Genomic DNA, 21863 nt, shown 5'->3' with positions numbered 1-21863 from the left:
ATCTATAACACTCCTCACCCGGCTGTTTTTCATTCTCAACCTGAAGCTTCTCTTTCACTTTCCATCAAATTTATCCCACAAATCTGTTTAACGTGTGGACTACGAGGATTTCTATCTACATTTGATGTGGATGTGGAAAAGATGAGACATTCCTGCCTCCACCGGTCCAGGCTGGACTTCCCTGTCACTGCAGCAGGGGGCGACACTGGTTCTCAGGCGGCAGCATAACGGCCCCCTGTTCACTGTCCCAATTCACTCCAGTTACCACTAGATCGGAATCCTGGAGGGAAGAACATTAGCGAGGAGCATCTATGTGTGAAGCAGTTTTAATTGGCAAATGGAAGGAGCGTGCACCACCAGAGCGTGCACCTGTATATCTGTTTTACTGATATTAAAATCCACCCCTGAACCACATTCCCGCTGCTCTTAGCCGGGATTTCTCGGCACCATCGACTGGTGGTGCAGCCGCGAACTTCAGCTTTAAGCCGCACGTGGGCCCAGGTCCACCAGAGAGCGGGCAGCTCCGATGGTTCCGGGACTGATACGCTTGTAGAACCCTCACCTGTGTGTCTGTCTTAATTCTCCCGGGTCACGTCCCGCACGTCTCTCTGTTCTCACTTCTCCCCTCAGATCATTAGGAAACTGCAGCAGCAGAATTAATTTAATATATTGATCCCTCTGCTCGGGGAATTGCGCAACCGAATGCAACGGACCTATGCGTCTGACTCGTTACCTATCCGCGTGAGGTACCGCGTGCGTGATGGATCACGTCGGGGGGAGTGTCACGAGCGGCGATGCGAAGCCCCTGATCGATCTTTAGAAGGATGATCAGGCGGCATGTGGGGCCCCACAGACCCGCGGAGCCCCCCCCCGCAGAGAGGAGCGCAGGGGCACTAACAGACGTGAGGGGGGAGGAGGAGGAGGGGTGGTGATGACGTAGGAGAGAGAGGGAGAGAGAGAGAGAGGCTGGGGGGGCGTGTGTAACGTCACCGGCAGCAGCCGCTTCTCCTTTTAAAGCCGCAGAGGAGCCCGACAGCCGCACGGCCGTAAATACACCAGAGAGTCCTGCAGAGGCTATTTGACAGACGAGTAGTCGCCGGCTCCTCTCCCGATGGAGCTGCTCCTCCGCCCGCTGCGCCACCCGCCCGCCGCCCGCCGCCGCCGCTGAAGCCGCCCGCCGCCCGTGTGACCGCGTCGTCCTCTCCGCCCTCTCCGTCTTCCATCGGGCCAACGTCTCCTCGGTGAACCTCTGTTCTCATGCGATTCTTCAGACTCACATTCAAGTGTTTCGTGGATTGTTTTTGAAGGTCGCTGTCCAACTGTCGGCGTCGTGTCCCTTTTGGTTTTTTTTAAATTAATTAATTTTATTTTATTTTTTTTTTAAAAATCTTTTTTTTTAGTTTCACAATTTGAAATATTTTCCAGTTTGGTTTTCAGGTCGGCGGTGAAAATGTCTGCCTGCTGTGAATTAGTGAAAGATTTAAATTAATAGCTGAGCGACTGAGTTTTGCCTGGTTGGATCAGAGAGGTCAGATTGTCTCTGGTGCTGCTGAGGGTGACGGGCCTGTGATCCACCGAGGAGGAGGAGGAGGAGGAGGAGGAGGAGGACAGGAGCAGCAGGGACCCGAGAGCCAACTCAACGGAACGGGTCTGCACCTGCTCCTGTCTAACTGACTGACTCTTTTTTTTTTCTTAACGGGAGGCTGGTGGTTGGGGTTTGAAGTGGCAAAAGATTCTCAAAAGCTGCCAAATTTGAACTGTGGTAAAGAAGCTTCCCAGAAGACGCCTCCGGCCGTGTCGGCGCGCGCCGACGGGTTCGACTGTCGAGAGAAGCGGACTCAAAGAATGATGGAGAAGCAGGTGCTGCCATCCTCCTGCTCTCTGGTTCACCTGGAGGAGACCAAAAAGGCCTCCGGCCACGAGTCCAACGGCGGCGGCACTTACCTGTCAGCCTCCCTCAACGGCAGCCTGATCCTGCTGCCTCAGGCGGGGGCCGCCAGCAACGCGGCGTCCGGGGTCTGTGCCGGACAGGACAAGAAGGCGGCCATGGAAGCTGGACAGGGCTACCAGGAGCGCGAGACCTGGACCCGGCAGATGGATTTCATCATGTCCTGCGTGGGCTTTGCCGTGGGACTCGGGAACGTGTGGAGGTTCCCGTACCTGTGCTACAAGAACGGCGGAGGTGAGGCGCACGCACACCTCAGCAACATGCAGATGAATTAGGACGCACGCGTCCACTCCTGTGTCCCCATACATCTGGGTGGGGGAAGCTCGTCCAGCTGTGTACATGCGGTGGCGCAGGGGTCGTGACCTTACGCGCATGTGCCACCGAAGCCTGAGCAGAATCATTGGCCCCCTGATGACGTAACTGATCCGTCCCGTCCCCTCTGCGCGGTGGTGGCAGGACGACAGGTTATTTAAACCCTCCACCACTGCAGGGCACTGTTGCCACCAGAGGGAGGAGAACATCTGCATGAGAATAAAGAAATATAGATATAGACACGGGCGTTACATCTGTTTTACCAGGTCAGCTTTGGTCAGGCTTTATCTGAACGCAGGAATGTAAAACTGAATTATTAGTGGTTGGGAAAGCGTCCGTTGTTGCGTAATTGAGGAGATGCCTCAGTTTTCACTGATGCTGGATAATTCTCCCCTGAGGATTCCGAGAGCTGAAGCCGCCTGTTTATAAGGTGATTTTAGATGCGGCCGTTTGCTTCTGTCGCTTCGGTTTCCTCCTTAAAGTGCCACAAAGAATCAGGACGGGTTTGTTTTTCAATGTCACCGAGACACAGTAGAGCTGCGCCTGCTCCGCGCGCCGCTCATGGGCCACCGGCTCTGAGACAGCATCTCGTGGAATGAGCCATGTGACTCAGTTTAATGATTCACATAAATAAAAAGGCTAAACACGTCCCAGCGTCCCCCGCCTTGCCTTAGTTGCACCTTGTTTCTTCTTCTTTGGTTTCCCTCTTCTTCTTGTTCCCGGAATAGCTCCTTTTGGCGTCCCGGACTGCAGGAGTGAGGGCATCACCGAGAGGGGCAGAAATTTATCCCCCACCTGAAAAGGTCACATTCCGTGTGGGTAAAGCTCAGCCGGACAACAGGCTGGTGACAGAGGGCTGTAGGTTCACACAGAGGGAGGGGGGAGAAGATGGGACCTGCTGTAAATCACAGGGAAAAGGTCCCATTCCCACATTGCACAGCCAGTTTGAGTTTCCAGTAACTCCAGCTGTCAGCGCTGGTGACAGGAGGGGCTCAGATTTATCAGACCAGCACCAGGGTCCAAAGCCAGTCTCTAAAGGGCAGTCCTGTTCCCTGGCACGGGCAGCGCTGCGCTCATGAATCCCAGCGCTTTTAATCAGCACACCTTCCCGGGAGATGATCTTTTCGGGCTGCGTAAACACATCAGGTCATGATCTGGGAGGCAGCTTTTCACACAGCTAGCGGCACCAATCAGGTCGGGATGAGCTCAGCTGGCCTTTTCATGCTAACCTGGCGCAAGAGTAACGCACAGCTACAGACAGCACATGAAGGACTCAGTGTAGCGGAGGGCATCTTTCATAGACGGTCATTCGACGTCCAACACCCAGACAACCGGATGAATGGACGAAGCTTCGGTTAGCTTTGATGGTTTTCTGTTAGCAGGTCGATAAATGAGGTTGACCCATGAAACGCTGACATTTGGTGCCATTCTCACATGGAATTTAGTCCTTTTCAGGACAGGACAAAATGGTTTGGTCCACTTCAGTCACTTTTCCCCCTCATTTCAATATTTGAGTCAGAGTTCCTCTAATCCGGTCTGTCTGTTGCTATGACGACGAGGAGACAAACCGGTGCAACAATGAAACACCCCCCAGAGCTGCTCCACCAACCAGAGAGCAGAGCCCCTGGAAAATCAGAGCGAAGCACACCAGGCGTTTTATTATTTAAATAGTAACTACCGTTACACACCAAACAGTTACTGATATTTAGGGATGTGCAACTGAACGCCGTCACCGTCCATTCAGTCAGCTCCCCAGCATCACCATCATTGAAGATAAGGAGAACAGACTTGGTTCCACTCTGGGCTGATCCAGATCTTTGTCGGAATGAGCGACAAACATCAGCTGAAAGGTGCAAGAACAGCTTTTTGAGCGGAGTGTTGGAGTTTTTGGGTTCACGTCGACCCGCATGGACAAGGTTCCTCCAAAGGCTCCTGTCAGTTTTATTGTTATTATCTTTTAGGCTGACCAGGACCAATTCCGGGACCCAGTCCAGGGTCCAGGCTAGGGTCCAGTCCAGAGTCCAGGCCAGGGTCCAGCCAAGGGGCCAGTCCAGGGTCCAGGCAAGGGTCCAGTCCTGTGAGGGTTTTGCAGTTCCCAGCACAGCTACGTGTGAATTAAGATAAAGAGGCTAGCAGAAGAAATAATAAGAATAAAACTGAGCTGTACAGGAACCTTTGGAGGAACCTTCTCACAGGGAGAACTGTGGTGTAACTTTAGTTCAAGCGTCGGGTGTGATCCTCTAGAAAAGTCCATGCTTGCAGGTATTAAGTTCTAAAGCTTCAAGAAGCTTGTTGAATGAGCCGCGGTGTTAATCGTTTTGATTGGCCGATCATGTTTGGCCTCCTCCTCACCTGCACCGTCATAGGGCTTTAATTTGAGAAGTGAGACCAGGTCTCTTAACCACAGATACAGATTACATCCAACCACAGCTACTGAAAACTCTTCCTGACAATAAGTGCATGAGGAATAGTGAGTGCAAGAGTTCCAAAACTACAGCTGCTTTGGTTCAGAGGGAGGTCTCAGTCGTCGGGTTGCTCCGATTCGCTCATTTGACATTTGGCTGTGGTGAAAATGCAGTAAAGGCGACCCTGAACCCAGCACCCATCTTCTGAGGAGACACCTCTGTTTCCTCTTCTAAATAAAGGTTGGTATCATCAAAGCTGAGGACACCTTCTTCTTCTACTTATCTCCTTGAAGTCATTCTTCATTCCCCACACATCCTTCTCATTTGGTCCTTGTTTCCTTACTCCCAACTGCCAGCGTCTATCACCAAACGCAGAAGGAAGTCGTGTGTGTGTGTGTGTGTGTGTGTGTGCGTGTGTGCGTGTGTGTGTGTTTGAACATCTGCGTTTGGTGATAGCTGCTGTGGTTTCATGCCTGGGAATCTCGCAGCAACATTATCCTCAACATTACCTGTCTGTGAGTAGGTTTCTATCCTATTCTCTCCTCTACCTGTCCTCCCCCTTCTCCTCTCTCTCTACCCAGTCCCCCATCAGCAGGAGGGTCTCCCTACATGAGCCTGGTTCTGCTCAAGGTTTCTTCCTGTTAAAGGGGAGTTCTTCCTTGCCACTGTTGCTTGTCTGCTGTTAGGCGCTGGGATTCTGGAAAGCGCCTTGAAACAATTTTGATTGTAAAAGACGCTATATAAATAGCACCTCAGCTCTGAAGGGCTTGAGAAATCTACCTGTGGGATCAGGTCGTCCCCTGATTGGGACTCCTCAATCACCTGTGTACGACCTCCTAAAATACACGGATCTACTGTAACGTGATCCGAGGGGTAAAGTCCGCGCAACGATTAAAGGAGCGGAAAAACGCCTTGGGCGGTTTGAAGTCATGGAAGATTACAAAGGGCAGAAATCAGGCGATCGATCTGGGCTTGTTGGGATGTTTGGTCGATGGTGTTGATTGATCAGGTGTTTCACAGCTGCCGCTCTCTTTGGTCCGTTCCCGCTCCTGCGGTCGCCGCAGTTAGAATCGTTGTATATGTTCACAAGCCCCTCATACAGCCGGGGTTAAAGGTGACAGGTGTCATGTACAGATACAGTGATACAGTGTCATGGCTCCGCCCACCTGTGTGTGGCCGCGTGTGTGTTAAATGGCAGACGAGTGTGACATCATCATCCGCCTGACCACGTGGATGAGAGATTACCAGGAGTGGCCTGTAATCTTTTAATCCTGTTGACGGCCTCGGCGTTCCTCTTCTTTTCCTCCTCTCTATGCCCACGTGTGGTCAGATGGATGCGGTTCTGCTACCTGTGGGGTATCAGTGGGACCGGGTCCCCCCCCCCAGTGGGGTAGCCAGGTTGTCCAACAGCGGTCAAAGAAAGAGAAATATAACTAAACCCCCACATTTTACATAATCCTTTATGTAGATGATGTAGTACTTTTTGTTGAAGAGACTTAGCTTATCTTAGATCTAGCTTAAAGTCCAAACTGCCCCAGACTTGGAGCGGTGCTCTGTTTGCCCTTGGCCGAACAGAGCTCTCAGAGATGCAGAACCAGCGGAGCCAGACTGGAACACCTAACCTCAGCAGACCTGAGCCCAGCTCTGCATCCTGTTTCACAGCCCCATCTTTGGTGGTACCGTTCAGAAAGGTTCTTTTCTGATTCTATTCTGGAGCCAGATGCTCAAACATCCCCACCAGACAGGATCCCATGTGTTGGTCTGCTCTGTTTGTTGACCATCAACACAAGGAGACGATGGTTGTTTATATTTAGGACCAAATTAATATGTCTCTAAACTCCAAACAGTATCATTTATAGGATCCATAAAACACCAGTAAAGTGTCCTTTAGGTTGGTTCTAAAACGGCAGCGTGTACGTGATTTTTACGGTTGTGCAATAACCGACCTGTACCGTCAGCAGCCTTTACGCCGACTTTGAGCTCAATAAAAAGCTCCAGCTGATGAACTTCAGCCTAGTGAGCAGAAGGTACAAATGTGAAGGGAGAAGCTAAACGCTGGCTCAGCTGCTAATATTGGATTGGATGATACAAGACTCTTTGATGTTATTCTAAAAGGCAAAATGTTTTTCGGTGTGAGCAAGTTTGTTCTGTGGGTTAGCTTTGTGATCCGGTGGTTTACTAGCTATCAGCTTCCATTAAGATGCTAGCTCCATTAGCTTTCTAAATTATGCATTATGATTAAGAAAAACTCAAACATGTGATGTGCTCATCAGCCAAATGTGAGAGTTTTGGGGAGCGGTGGAGGTGCGTCCCCTGGTGGAGGTGGTGATACCGGTGGTGATACTGGTGGTGATGGTGCTGATGCTTGTGCTCTGTCATTAGCCTTATCGCTGTTTAGCCCAGTGACTTACCTGGGATTAACCAGCTTACCCAACTTACCGTGTTGTTGCAGCTTAACAGGCTAACTGCAGAAATGTCAGCTGTGGTGCTATTTGTGACTTACTTTCATCTGCGAACATTTCACATGTGGGAAATGTTACGTAAGGAGAATGCAATGTCATCCCCACCTCACCTGCTCAGAGCTTCACCTGTGCGGCTCCTCTGGCCCTCTCAGCACTGTTGGTAAAGGTCCATGCGCATTTCCACGGAAGAGCGAGGGATGGTGAGGGGGAGCAGGAACACTCGGGTCCAGTTACGGGTCTAATTTTAGCCTGCTGCTACGGGAGCATAGCGGTGCTTCTCCCGATAAATCAGCCGTTGACTTAATTCCAGTTTATTTTGTGATTTAATTTTCGTATGTGTATAATTACGCACAGGTCACACGTGGAGTAAAACTGTTTTATGTTCTATTTCTAAGGGTGGTAAATGATACATAATATCTGATGTTTTACTACAAACAGAATTACACAAGTTGATGGTGAAGACTCTCCCTCCCTCCCTCTCTCCCTCCCTCCCTCTATCCCTTCCTCTACCCCTTCCTCTACCCCCACTCTCTCTCCCCCCTCTCTCTCTATCCCTCTCTCTATCCCTCTCTCTATCCCTCTCTCCCTTCCTCTCTCCCTCCCTCTCTCTATCTCTCTCTAATTGCTGGTGCTATTATAAAACTCCTGGTTCATGAATCTCCCAGTTTGGTCCATTCATACCAGTTTCTCATGCTGACACTCTGACCCAGTTACTCTGGGCCTTGTGTGTGTGTGTGTGTGTGTGTGTGTGTGTGTGTGTGTGTGGGGTGGTATTTGTTACATACAATTAACAACATTCTACTAGCAAAGCGAGGACATTTTGGTTGGTCCTCCCAAATCCAAAGGACTGTTTCAGGGTAAAGAGGTGGTTTTAAGGGTGAGGTTTAGGTCAGGCTTAGGTGGTTAATGGAGCTGGTTAGGGTTGGAGGGTTAAAGTTGGGGAACACATTGGCTGTAAAAGTCCTCACACAGATAGAACTACAAGTATGTGTGTGTGTGTGTGTGTGTGTGTGTGTGTGTGTGTGTGTGAGAGAGAGAGAGAGCAGTAAAGAAAAAGCATTACTAATTGTCCGTTCATTGAGCAATGACGGATGAATGAAGTATTTATCCACTCATTCATGTATCAGAGAGGTCACAGAAAGAAGCAAAGGCTCCTTAAACACATTAACATAATTTATCATGACAAAGACGCGATTTCTCCACCAGTGTTTTATTATTTCTTCATTATATTTCTGCTGTGGTCTTTCTGGGTGATGTTGAAATTAGAGTTTAAACAGCCGTTGATCCCTTTGTTGTTGATTCTCACTCCCCGAGTGAAAGAGGAGCGAAGGAAGGATGAGGGGAGATGATGATTGAAAGCTTCCCTCCCATTCACATAGAAATGTGATGACACTGAAAAATGTGTCATCGAGATCCAAAACTGCACCAGATTTATTCAGGGCTCCGGCTCATGAGCGGGACGGTTTATGTCCGTCGCCACAGTTTTAAGAGGAGAAAACACAGAAAAAAGGCAGAAAACACTCATCTTCATCATTCCCACGGTTTTCCTGTTGCTTGAAACTGCTGTTTATTTTCCCACGTAAAGGTTTTTTTGGGCTGGAACCAGCAGCATCATCCTGCTCTGAGCCCTGGAGCCTCTAACCCGTCTTTAACCTGTCTTTCCCCGCAGGTGTCTTCCTCATCCCGTACCTGCTCATCGTATTCGTGGGAGGGATCCCCATCTTCTTCCTGGAGATCGCTCTTGGCCAGTTCATGAAGGCCGGCAGCATCAATGTCTGGAACATTGCGCCGCTCTTCAAAGGTACTTGACCTTTACTCGTGCCCCTCTGAGGCTGGACGAGGGCCGTTTTTCAAGGTTTCCTCCAGCCGTTGGCGTCTGGCAGGATTATTACCCTCAGTGAGGAAACTACAGGCATTCATATCATATTTACCGTTGAACAAGCAGCAGAAATATGGAAATGAAACAAAAGACACACGCACGCACGTGTACGGTGTTTTTCCAGTTGATCGGGTTCATGTTTTATTAGTTGTGAGTGCATTGTTGTGAGCGTCTCCAACCTTTAGACTTCAGACTTTAAGGCAGAATTCTGTGGTAAAAGTCAAGTGAAAGAGTGGATTCTTCGAGGTTTTGAAGATCTCCCACCGCTCCTGCAGCCGCCTCCAGCCCGAAACTTCTGTTTTGACTGCTCTGACCTGAATAACTGAGGATCTGGAGCTATCAAAAGACACACTCAAAACCCAACTCTGGGTGTGTGACACTGGCAGAGCTCACCATCTCCAGGGTATGACGGCCCGTTCATGTGTTTTGTTTTGTTAACCCAGAGACTGGGTGAGACTGGGTGAGACTGGTTTCACCTGCGAGCTGGGAGGAGCCAGAGTTTGGTTTGGGTTTCTCAATAAAATATTTAGATGATTTGATCTTTCTGTGTGCTGATTCCCTCTATTTGTTACAACTTTGAGCCAAGTCGTAACAAGGGCTTCGCCAGATCCCCACATCGATGGGCTCATTCTAATTTAGGGAATCACACTTGAGGGTCCAGAACCTCAAGGATCCACAACAACAACATGCTCCTATTTTAGGACGTGTGCTCCTGATAAAACCACATCACCTTCATGAAAACTGGAGCAGTTGCTTGTTATTTCCTCCGCCAGTCAAGTCATCTCTGGTACCACCGACTATACCAAAGGTGACGCTCGGTGTTGTTCAGAAGCGGAAAGGCCAAAGTCAGAAGCTCATAAAATCATAAATGTAGATTGACTGTTATCTCTCCCAGTTTAGCATCAAACCAGCTCCTGTTTGTGGCCTGCTTGAGTTTGTGCTCCGATTAAATAATAATAATGACACTAACGGGGTCTCGTGTGATTATTGGTAGTTTAAGGACAGACTCCAGCGTCCTGTCAGGAGCTGCATCTTTACCTGCGGCCTGTGGCACCATATTGAGTTAATAACTGTAATGGTAACTCTCTTCTACCTCCAGGAGGGTCCCCCCATATGAGCCTGGTCCTGCTCAAGGTTTCTTCCTGTTAAAAGGGAGTTTTTCTTTGCCACTCTTGCTCTTTGTTGGTCAGGACCAAATACCTTACTTCTATTATGGAAGTTGTATTTAAAAACAAATAAAGCAATAAAATTAAGGGTTTTTTCTTTTAATTTTACAATCATCGTCCCAGTTATGACAGTACAAATTTCGCTGGCCTTCAGTAAGCAGCTGTTTAGGTTTGAGTCGCCATGACTACAAGCTCCTCCCTGCTCAAGTGAACGCTGTCGCGCCAAGGTTCACCACCACTGTGCACCAGGCCGATGGTTTGAGTTGCCCACATGATGCTGGAGACCTGGAGCTGCTCCTGACTGGCTGCTGTGTTGTGCGTCTTCCCCTCAGGTCTGGGCTACGCCTCCATGGTGATTGTCTTCTTCTGTAACACCTACTACATCATGGTTCTGGCCTGGGGCTTCTACTATCTGATCAAATCCTTCAGCGCCACCCTGCCCTGGTCCAGCTGTGACAACATCTGGAACACGCCCATGTGCATCGAGACCTACCATCAGGACTGCAAGAACGCCAGCCTGGCCAACGTCACCATCAGTGGGAACATGACCTGTGCCGAGCTGGCCGACGCCCGCTCCCCCATCATCGAGTTCTGGGAGTGAGTCCCACTTAGCTAACGTAACCACGGAGACGTAACCAGAGTCACCTGCCCAGGTCCCAAATAGTGCAGCATTTACAGGCCTCACCTGAAATAACATCACCGGGACATTGGGTTGGGTCCATATGTATTTCAGGATGCTGATGTTGCTAATCACAAGAGCTTCTGTAGGTGGCCTGAATCAACTCTCTGACTGTTATTATGTCCGTCTAGTTTGTTCTGCTGTGCTGTTTCCATGAAACCCACCAGCACACCGACCCACGTGGCTCACAGGTCTCCTCCCTCTGCAGGAACAAGGTGCTGAACATCTCCTCTGGGCTCAACGAACCCGGCCAGTTCAACTGGGAGGTCACGCTGTGTCTGATGGCCGTCTGGGTTATGGTGTATTTCTGTGTGTGGAAGGGAGTCAAATCAACTGGGAAGGTAACCCTCTACCTGTCTGTCTGTCTGTCTGTCTGTCTTTCTGTCTGTCTGTCTTTCTGTCTGTCTGTCTGCCTGCCTGCCTGTCTGTCTGCCTGTCTGCCTGTCTGTCTGTCTGTCTCTTAATTCATAACTCAATACCGGTAGTAAAAAAGTGACAGAAGTAAATGCGTCAGATTAATGATTTCATGTGATATTAATTACTTGTTTGTATTAATTATTATTTTCTGTCTTTATCGTTATCTCTGCATCCGTCTGATATAAGAATTATAAAACAAATTTTCAATTTTTCCCCTCTTCAAAACACAACCAAAAGCGTAAAAAACGCGTCCCACAGCTCGACTTTTTCTGTAACATAATGGATAATATATCCCCACACAAATGCTTTATAAAATATCGTTTTATATGTTTTAATCAATCAATCAATCTTTGTTTATATAGCGTCTGTTACAATCAAAATTGTTTCTAGGCACTTTCCAGAATCCCAGGGCCTGACCCCCAACAAGCAACAGTGGCAAGGAAAAACTCCCCTTTAACAGGAAGAAACCTTGAGCAGATTTCATGTACAATTTATATTTTAATCCCATTATTGCTCAGAAGCTTTGGTGAATTCCAGGCTGCTGAAGTTCAGCTGCTGTCCAAGAGCAACAAGAAACTAGAGAACCATGAAGAAATACCTGTTCTTTCCAGATGATTCACAGAAGGTCATCGGTCAGGAGATTAATTCTTGGGCAAACTTGACTCCAATCCTAAAAATACCAAATTGATGAGCAAGTGTCCAGAATGTCTTGCCAGAACCCCAAGACCTGATGGGAAATAACACGTTGCCAGCATTTATTCTGTCCTCTGTTCTAATCTGTATTTATTTAAAAAGAAGATGTCCTGAAACGTAACTGTGGTCCTGGTGAGTGTGTGTGTGTGTGTGTGTGTGTGTGTGTGTGTGTGTGTGTGTGTGTGTGTGTGTGTATGTTTTACTGCCCTCAGCATGAGTCCGCTGGATTCACACAACTCTCAGTACCAACACACACACGTTTACTGTTGATCTTCAGCAGGAGGCTGGACATGTCAAAAGAGTTCAAGGAACCGTTTCTATGGAAGGAAACTCATGCTGATGCACACTGTGTGTGTGTATGTGTGTGTGTGTGTTGGTGCTCACTCAACTTTGTTTTTACTTTAATGACACTTTGCGCTCTTCACTACCCCCTATCGACCAAAAACGGTCACTGCATCTTCAAAATACGGTACAAACATACCGGTACACTCTGTCCAAAATGTTTTTAAAATTGAGGTCAAGGCGAAAATAGATTATTAATCATAATAATATATTGCCAGCAGTAGGAGCATCTGTTCCATTCACTGTTCCAATCAAACGGAACATTAAACCTAAGATGTCACATGATGGCATCTTAGGTTTAGGGGTGTGTGTGTGTGTGAGATGTCCTCCAGCCCTCACCATGGTTCCCTTCCTGACGTGTTTGTTACAGATCGTGTACTTCACGGCCACCTTCCCCTACGTGGTCCTCATTATCCTGCTGGTGCGAGGTGTCACGCTGCCTGGGGCCTACGACGGCATTATGTACTACATCAAACCGGACTGGTCCAAACTGGAGGAGGCACAGGTACAATGACACCGGCTGCCCGCTGTTGATGTTAAAAGCCCATCCTGACGCCCACAAAGGGCCGCTCTGTGAAGGATTACTCTTAAACTGGGTGATGTCGTATCTTTAGGTGTGGATTGATGCCGGAACGCAGATCTTTTTCTCCTATGCTATCGGGCTGGGGGCACTAACTGCCCTGGGCAGCTACAACCGTTTCAACAACGACTGCTACAAGTACGACTCTCACACACAAACATATTTACACACACAGACATTAACATACCTCCTCTTCTATCCTTGGTTTTTATTTATGTGTGTGCTGGTGTGTGTGTGTGTGTCTTCTGCTGGTGTGTGTGTGTGTGTCTTCTGCAGAGATGCCTTCATTCTGGCTCTCATCAACAGTGGAACTAGCTTCTTTGCTGGTTTTGTTGTCTTCTCTATTCTGGGCTTCATGGCTGCTGAGCAGGGGGTGGACATCTCACAGGTGGCTGAATCAGGTATCAGCACAGACACGTGACACACTGTCTGTCTGTCTGTCTGTCTGTCTGTCTGTCTGTCTGTCTGTCTGTCTGTCTGTCTGTCTGTCTGTCTGTCTGTCTGTCTGTCTGTCCGTCCAAAGAACTAAAGCTGCTGCTTTGCCAGGTCCTGGTCTCGCCTTCATCGCATATCCGAAGGCGGTCACTCTGATGCCGGTGGCTCCTCTCTGGGCGGCGCTCTTCTTCTTCATGCTGCTGCTGCTGGGGCTGGACAGTCAGGTGAGCAGCCTTGTCAGCGGACAAGCTCAAATGTCATTTATTATAAACATTTATTATAATAGACGATGTTCTCCGGATTGAAACTGGTTTTCATTTGGGAATGAATGGAAATCCTTCAGTAGCTGCAGCAATTAACGTAGCTTAAACAATGTAGCGTTGACCTTGTTAAAGGCACGGTTCCAGCACAGTCTAGCAGCCCTGCAGAGGACACACCAGTGGCAGTCTTACTGGTCAGAAAGCGGCCCTCTACATTAGACCCCTAAAGACCTTCTCCCTGTGATGATCTGCTCTGATGAGCACCATAAAGGGAAAACCAGATCTGGAGGATCTGCAGCTGCCGGCGGATGCTGCCACTCCAAACCATTCCTCCCTTTCACTCAGGAATAAGAGGAAAACTGCTTTCCCTTATTTTATGGTTACCAGGTGAATGGTTGGAAAGTTGCCCGGGTCCTAATGACCTGCCATTTTTGTAGTTTGTTGGTGTTGAGGGCTTCGTGACTGGAATCCTGGATCTGTTTCCTGGAAGGCACTACCACCGCTACAAACGAGAGATTGCCGTGGCAATATGCTGCCTACTGTGCTTCATCATCGACCTGTCCATGGTGACGCAGGTCAGTTACACACGATTGTTGGGACCAGTGGGGACCGGGAACGAGTGGGACTGGTTTTAAACGGAACTGTCTCTGCAGGGAGGAATGTACGTCTTCCAGCTGTTTGACTACTACTCAGCCAGCGGGATGACTCTGTTGTGGCAGGCATTCTGGGAATGTATAGTAGTTGCATGGGTTTACGGTAGGCACACACACACACACACACACACACACACACACACTAGGGTTACATGACTGCATGTACATGCTGTGCCAGAGTGACACATGTGAGCTGAAAATAGGTCCTGTTAATGGTTCCATTACAGGATGTTACAGTAAAGGTCACAGTTGAGTGAAGTTCATCAGTCAATCATAGTAAAAAAAAGCTCTCTGAGACTTTAAGAAAGGTGCGTCTCCACTGACGAAAGGCAGCACGTGATACTGATTTATTTGAAATAACACATTTTTCTGTAAGGACGGCGGTATTTTGAAATTGACCTGCGTCTCCTGTAGGTGCCGACCGCTTCATGGACGACATCGCTCGAATGATTGGCTACCGGCCTTTTCCTTGGATGAAGTGGTGCTGGTCCTTCATAACGCCCTGTGTCTGCATGGTGAGGCTGAAGCAAGGTCTTCCTGTAGTGATGGGTGGATGGATGGATGGATGGATGGATGGATGGATGGATGGATGGATGGATGGATGGATGGATGGATGGATGGATGGGTGAATGGATGAATGAATGAATGGATGGATGGATCGGTGGGTGGATGGATGGATGGATACATGAGCCCTACATGAGCCTGGTCCTGCTCAAGGTTTCTTCCTGTTAAAGGGGAGTTTTTCCTTGCCACTGTTGCTTGTCTGGGGTCAGGCCCTGGGATTCTGGAAAGCACCTTGAAACAATTTTGATTGTAAAAGACGCTATATAAATAAAGATTGATTTGATTTGATTTGATGGCTCAGTGGGTGGATGGATGGATGGATGGATGGATGGATGGATGGATGGATGGATGGAGGGGTGGACGAATGGAGGGGTGGATGGATGGATGGAGGGGTGGATGGATGGATGGATGGATGGAGGGGTGGATGGATGAATGGAGGGGTGGATGGATGGATGGAGGGGTGGACGAATGGAGGGGTGGATGGATGGATGGAGGGGTGGATGGATGGATGGATGGATGGAGGGGTGGATGGATGAATGGAGGGGTGGATGGATGGATGGGTTGATGGATGGATGGATGGATAAATGGATGAACGAATGGATGGATGGATGGATCGGTGGGTGGATGGATGGATGGGTGAATGGATGAATGAATAAATGATTGGATGGATGGATGGATGGATGGGTTGATGGTTGGTTGGATGGATGGATGGATGGATGGATGGATGGATGGATGGGTGGATAGATGGATGGATGAATGAATGGATGGTTGGATGGATGGATGGATCGGTGGGTAAATGGATGAATGAATGGTTGGATGGAGGGGTGGATGGAGGGGTGGATGAATGGATGGATGGATGGATGGATGGATCGGTGGGTGGATGAATGGATGGGTGGACGGTTGGTTGGATGGATGGATGGATGGATGGATCGGTGGGTAAATGGATGAATGAATGGTTGGATGGATGGATGGATGGATGGATGGATGAATGGACGGATGGATGGATGGATGGATGGATGATGGATGGAGAGACAGGTGGATGAAGGAGGGACATGCGTCACCCACTAAAGGCTCTGTTGCTCATCTGCTGCAGGGGATTTTCCTCTTCCACTTGGTCAACTACAAACCTCTGACCTACAACAACGTGTACGTGTACCCCTGGTGGGGGGAGGTCATCGGCTGGTGTCTGGCTCTGTCCTCGATGCTCTGCATCCCTGTCAGCGTGCTCTACAAACTGGTCAGGGCCAAGGGGACCATCAGAGAGGTAAAGCTCCCCCAGCCAGGAATGACCTGAGAATTAAACACAACTCACCAAAACGAGTGGAGTTATGGTGCTTTGGGGGAATTGTGTGATCATTTCAATGTTTCTCTTCTGTTTGCAACAGCGCTGGGCTCACCTGACCACTCCTGTTTGGGGGCCCCATCACCTAGAGTACATGGCCCCTGACATGAAGTCGCTGACTTCACTGTCCCCTGGCTCTGATGACAACAAGGTCATCATCTTTGAGAGTGTGATGTAAGCAGTTCTCCATCCACACCCAGCCCACCTACAACAGCACGGCTGGAAGCCCCCGTCACACACAGCACTCTCAAACGATTCATCCGCTCTCTCGGATCCACTCCAGCGGTTGGTGTAAAGATAACAATTCATCAAATTGAGGAACAACCAAAAGATCTTTTGTGTTTTTCCATTTGTGATTGAATGGAAACCAGCAGCTCTCCAGGTTGATTCAGCTGTTTGTGGACATCATGGCAGCGAAAGCCGGAGAGGGTTTTTTTTCTATCGGTGTCCCGTCCAGGTTCCTCCAGCGTGGTCTTGTTTCTGAGGCTTCAGCTGCAGGATACAACTGCTAAATCATTATTCTCCAATCTGAACTTGTAATACTTGTGTACTGGATGTTTAATAAGACAGAGTTATAGAAGGAGCCAAATGTGCAAGTCATCGTCTCCCAAGTCAGCAGTGAGACTGATGTTTCAAAGAAACGCCGTTCACGTAGCAGCCAGCCATCCATAAAAGCACCATGTGCCAAAAAGCCAGACTGAACTCGGCCAGAGCGAAATCACCGAGCTGTCCTCGTTCCCCCGGGCTTTTGCCCTGAGTTGGACCTGCCCAGCCATACTCGTTAGAAATGGTTGGGCTGAAGCGATCTGATCTAGAGCCAGCATCATGTCCTCAACCCACCAGCTCTGACCTTCTTAGTTCATGATCAGAGGTGGAGAATTCTGATTGGCTTGATCAACACCATCAGTCCACAGAAACCAACTCCATGCAAGGATTAAGTAGCTCTGAAAGGTCCTCAGCGAAGCATCTTCAGGTGCACCAAGGGGAAAAAAACACAAGCCAAGAAATGTCGAGATGGTCCCGGCTTTGAAGCGCTTCTCAACCTCGAGCTCCAGGAACGATCAGGTTAACGGAACAAAGAGATTCCAGGCTGGAGCGCCAACTCTTGACCAGGTGGAATATTTACTCGTTACTTAAAACACCTCAGATAAATGAAAGTATTCCGTCTGATACCCGATAGTGATTCCTTTGTGACCGCTTGGCGAGGAACCTCAGTTCTGTGCAAGGTTGGGCTCTGATTCATGCTCCCCAGGACGGCTGAAGTGCCAAAGACAGTACCCAACCTCCCACCCCCCCCACAGGGCTGATCTCAGACCAGGGCTCCAAGATGCCAAGATAAACCCATTTCTTCATCTTTTCTCTGCCTCCTCTGCTACCCTACTCCCAACAGGCTCCTCTCTTGAACCGCTGATGGTTTTCATCCGTATGAGTCAAAAATGGATAAAAATAGAACAAAAATGAAAGACACCCGTTAACAAATGAGGAACACGAATATGTTGCGTATACAGAGGCTTGACCTGAAACTACAGCCGCCAACATTCGGGGCTCTCAGGTTAGGGGGTAGTATGGACGTTTGTGGCCAAAGCTGGTACTTAAGCCCCAATCAAAGGTATCGCTCCGCCTCTACCCAGAGTACGGGTTGCCAGTTAGGGTGCCAGATCCTGCAAGAATTTGTCTGCACCATATTGCCACAATGGCCTAATGTTGGAACTTTTTTCCAGCAACATACCAGAACAACGAGCTCTGATAATGCATTGCTAAAGCTAACAATGATGAGCCACCGTTTTTATTTCTTAAACAAATTATTATCAAGTCAATTCGATGCCAAATTTAATTCTTTGAAGGAGAAAATCAGCAACTTCAGCATCAGTCTTCATATTTCCGTATTCATATTTCCGTATTCATATTTCTGTAATCATATTTGCTTTCAGCCGAATCTGAAGGCATTTCCTTTACAGATCCTCCTTTTGACTCTGACTTTGTCACAACGATGTTGGGAATAATAACGAGACCTTTTTAGCTTTAGTAACAGCTCAAGCTGCAGCTCAGTGGCTCCTGGCATCCTGGATGCCCAAACCTTGACTTGGTGATTGGTAGCTTGGTTGAGGGCGGAGCTACAGACCAAAACAAAAAATTGCGTTATTTACGGGCTGACACTTTTCTTTTTGAAGTGAGAATAATCTAGCTGTGTTTGAAATGAACACGATTCCTTGGCTTCTGTTGAGCCATCAGGGCCATTTTACAGTTACTTTACATACATTTCTCACATACTGCTCATTTAACTCAACACCGTTGTAACGTAAAGTGTAAAAGAGTTCAGGCGACAGGACCCGAATCAGTGTAGTGGACAATGAGGCGGCCTTACATGTAGCCAGACTGTTGGGTTGAGCGGAGCCAGAAGATCCAGTTCCTGGAACGGACCCTAGATTGGTCTGGAATCTGATATTGATCTGTTGACTCCCAATAAACTGGTTCTCGCTTTGTGTGTGAGAAATGAGTTTGTTTTAGAGAAGAAGCCCAACTGTTTGCCGAACACGAGCTGGAACACTCAGCTTGGTGCCCACGATTGCCTTACATGATTGTTGTCTTAAGTCCGGAGCCCGCAAGGTTAACCAGCCAAACCCAGATTCTTTTACAGGACAGCCCAAGTCCAGCTCTGCTGGGGGGTGGGGGGGGGACATGTCTACAACTCTGTCTCCTTGAAACTATCTAACATCCACCGTGCATAACACTGTTGTAAATAAAAGGAATTACATACTCTTCTAAAATAATATTTTTAAAGTAAGTAGAGATTAGAAACCATTTTTTGTTTAACATTGTAAAATGAAGCTAAGAGGTTTATTTTGGTGACAAATACAGTATATTGAATGAATGTTGAATCTATATTTGATGCAGTAAATGTAAATGCGATGATGATTTCTGGCTGTCGGTTCCCGTTGAGCTGAGAAACACGAGCACTGCGCCATAATGACGGCTACCTCACTTCCTGTTCAGACTTCCAAATCCAACATCTTTCAGCTTTTATGCAAATTACAGCACCATCAATGGCCTGCGAGGAGGGAATTGTGGGAAATATTTCCAAAGATGTTTCCGTCCCTGTTAGTTTGGCAGCGTCTCTACTTTAGCAGAGGGACAAAGGTGGGAAGTGGACATCCGACGGCCAGCAACAGATCATTTTAGAGAGAAACCTTGTTGAGGACTGGCTGGATTCTTTATGTGATGCTGCTATATATTCAAAACTGTTGAGCTGAGGTGAACCTGTAGCAACCAGATTATTTTGGTAGAGTTCCTGTGAAGCGGTGACGTTGAGGCTGGAGAGGCTTTCTGATGCTTTGAACAAAAGGGTGTTTTATTTGGTTGACTTTAGTTCTAAACAGAGCGAAACATTCTGTTTGGAGTGAATTGGCTGATCCGAGCAGATGCTTCGCCAAATTGCAGCACACAGTCAAAGTTTCCAGATGAGAATCACATCATGAAACAGCCGCTGGCTTTATGGGGCAAAATTATTAATTAATTAATTAATTAAGTATAACTAAGCTCCAGGTTTGTTGCTTCAGGCCCATCAGAACAATTCAGACGTGTTCAAGGACTCATTTTCGTAATAAAATGCCAAATTGCTTTTCAACCAGTTGTTCAAATAGCTCATTCTAGTGTAATGCTGAATTCTTATGACTAAAATTACTGAGAGCTTTTAGAATTAATGCTGATTCCTGTTTGTCCCATCTGTAAATGGCTGCCACAGGGGGTCGAGGATAAAGAAAAGGAACTTGAAAAGCGTACATTACCAAATCGTTTTCCAGGCCAAACCAGCAGCCAGTTGTTCAGGTGTTGGGAGCTCAGCTGGAGAGCTGTTTGTCTGTTTGTCATTTGTGGTTTTCCTGTCCATCACAAGAGCAGCCCCCCGCACCCCCAAAATCTGCACTTTTCACACCGCCATTGTTTACGGACCCTTACTGTTTCACTTAATTTTTTAAAAATACAACTTACAGTAAACGGTTTTATATTGAAAATAAAAGGACATTAAAAGGAAAGAATGAAAAATCTTTTTTCTCTTTGATGAATAGAACATTAATGATAATAGTAGTAATAACAATAACAATAATAACAATAACAGTAATAATAATTACAACAATAACAATAATAATAATACAACAAACTGAATCTTTTACAGTGACACTAGAACTTTCTTACTCGAGTTGTTTTTTTAGCTGTTGTGTTGTGCTGAGACCGATAGGGGGTGCTCTTGTGAGGAAACGCTGTCTGAAACACCGGCACAGGTTTAACGTCCTAAAGTTCACCCTTGTTGTACCTCTATTCACCTTGTTTTGTTTTTTGTTTGTTTGTTTGTTTGTTTTAAAATGAGCTCTTCATAACGGGAAATGGACCAGTTTTGGCTGCTTTACTAAGACCCACTATGAAACATGACAGCCTCAAACTTTGACTTTTGTTGGCGTTTTCATTCGAAATAATTCTACAGTAAGATTTGAACATGCTGGTCTAATTCTAAAATGACTTTATGTGGTGTTTATTCACTATTGCTTAAATTGGAGATGGACACAAATTAGGCAGGAAAACAGAAATTTATTTTGAGTCAATCCAGATGTACGGCTAAAACGACGCCATTAACGTCTTCTAACGAATTTGTGGGGTCCTTCTGTTGGGATGCCCATCTGACCTAAAGGGTGAAGGTCACCTTGACGGCCTGCTGCTGCCTGTGCATACGTTGAATGTATTGGCTGCGGTATGTTAAGCTCCTGGCTGCGTGTCTGCCGTCTTAGCAGCCCACAGTGGATACACAGGCCAGGTCAGGGGTTACCATGGGAACCCGACTGGACAGCCGGATGGCTTTATTATATTTTAGGTTCTCGACGAGGTTCCGTCACTCTGTCCTTCCAGCGCTTTACTGTCCCCCCTCCTCTCGTCCTCCTGTTGAAATGATCTTTCGGTGTTTAAAGTGTAAAGTTTGCGGCTCAGACTTTCTGATGGCGTCTTTGCATCTGTGTCTTTGCAACCAGTTTCCAGTCATAGTTGTTGATTAGTCAGCCGTTGATCTACCATGTATCTTGATAACAAGTGTGTTTGTCAGTAACGTAACAACATCTGTGTTTGACTGTAACCCTGTGACCTTGACCAAGGTCATCATACTGTAAGCTATTGTGATCATTGTGCTCGCCCACTACATGAAATAAACCAATGGCAATAAAACTAACATGATAACCCCACAAGCTGTTTCCATGGCTACATTCTTCCGATGCACGTGGTCAAACTGTTGGAATATCTTTACGTCCTTCTTTACACACAGACGAGGCGCGTACATGTTAATGTTTTTCCATGAAATTTACAAATGTGGAATCAGACTTGTGTCCCCATGACTGAGTTTAAGAAACACCAGCACCAAAGAACATTAATATTTTTGGCAAAACCACCTTCGACAGTTCTGATTTGTTAACATCAAAGACTTTGCACAGGGTAAATTCCCTATATTACCACCCCCCCTTCCACAGAAGTACATTTAAAGGAGCTTCAAATAAACGTCACCCAAGCACGTCGTTCCAATGTAAAGCCAGAGCCGCGTTGAAAGTGAGATCAGCACACATGTGAACGACCACAGACGGACTACAGAATTAGCGGAGCTTTAAAAAAGTTCCTGGCCTGAGACCTTATCCTGTCAGCAGTTCTGGACACCAGCCACTTGGCTATGAAAGTTGATCTGTTAAGACAGCGAT

The 21863-nt window shown here is 47.5% G+C and overlaps 1 protein-coding gene across 1 annotated transcript; it reads left to right on the top strand.

Annotated features, from left to right (window-relative positions):
* Nucleotides 1–959: 959 nt before the first annotated feature.
* slc6a8 (solute carrier family 6 member 8) lies at nucleotides 960–21362 on the top strand. The gene is made up of 13 exons (XM_029834244.1): nucleotides 960–2182; nucleotides 8797–8928; nucleotides 10505–10769; nucleotides 11060–11192; nucleotides 12674–12808; nucleotides 12918–13021; nucleotides 13160–13284; nucleotides 13430–13542; nucleotides 14016–14153; nucleotides 14232–14334; nucleotides 14646–14746; nucleotides 15889–16059; nucleotides 16181–21362. Exons 1-13 carry the CDS (start codon nucleotides 1846–1848, stop codon nucleotides 16313–16315), a joined length of 1992 nt encoding a protein of 663 aa, XP_029690104.1. The 5' UTR covers nucleotides 960–1845; the 3' UTR covers nucleotides 16316–21362.
* Nucleotides 21363–21863: the final 501 nt, after the last annotated feature.

The sequence above is a fragment of the Takifugu rubripes genome, chromosome 3 (assembly GCF_901000725.2).
Source record: "Takifugu rubripes chromosome 3, fTakRub1.2, whole genome shotgun sequence".
In the NCBI taxonomy this organism is placed as follows: Eukaryota; Metazoa; Chordata; class Actinopteri; order Tetraodontiformes; family Tetraodontidae; genus Takifugu; species Takifugu rubripes.
This window is presented reverse-complemented; position numbering and strand designations above follow the sequence as displayed.

What these genes read in the sequence shown, in the direction of transcription:
- slc6a8 (XM_029834244.1), top strand. Translation starts at nt 1,846, where the DNA reads ATGATGGAGAAGCAGGTGCTGCCATCCTCCTGCTCTCTGGTTCACCTG. An exon ending in CCCATCATCGAGTTCTGGGA is followed by an intron (nt 10,770 to 11,059) that starts GTGAGTCCCACT and finishes CTCCCTCTGCAG; the next exon opens with GAACAAGGTGCTGAACATCT. An exon ending in GAGTCAAATCAACTGGGAAG is followed by an intron (nt 11,193 to 12,673) that starts GTAACCCTCTAC and finishes TGTTTGTTACAG; the next exon opens with ATCGTGTACTTCACGGCCAC.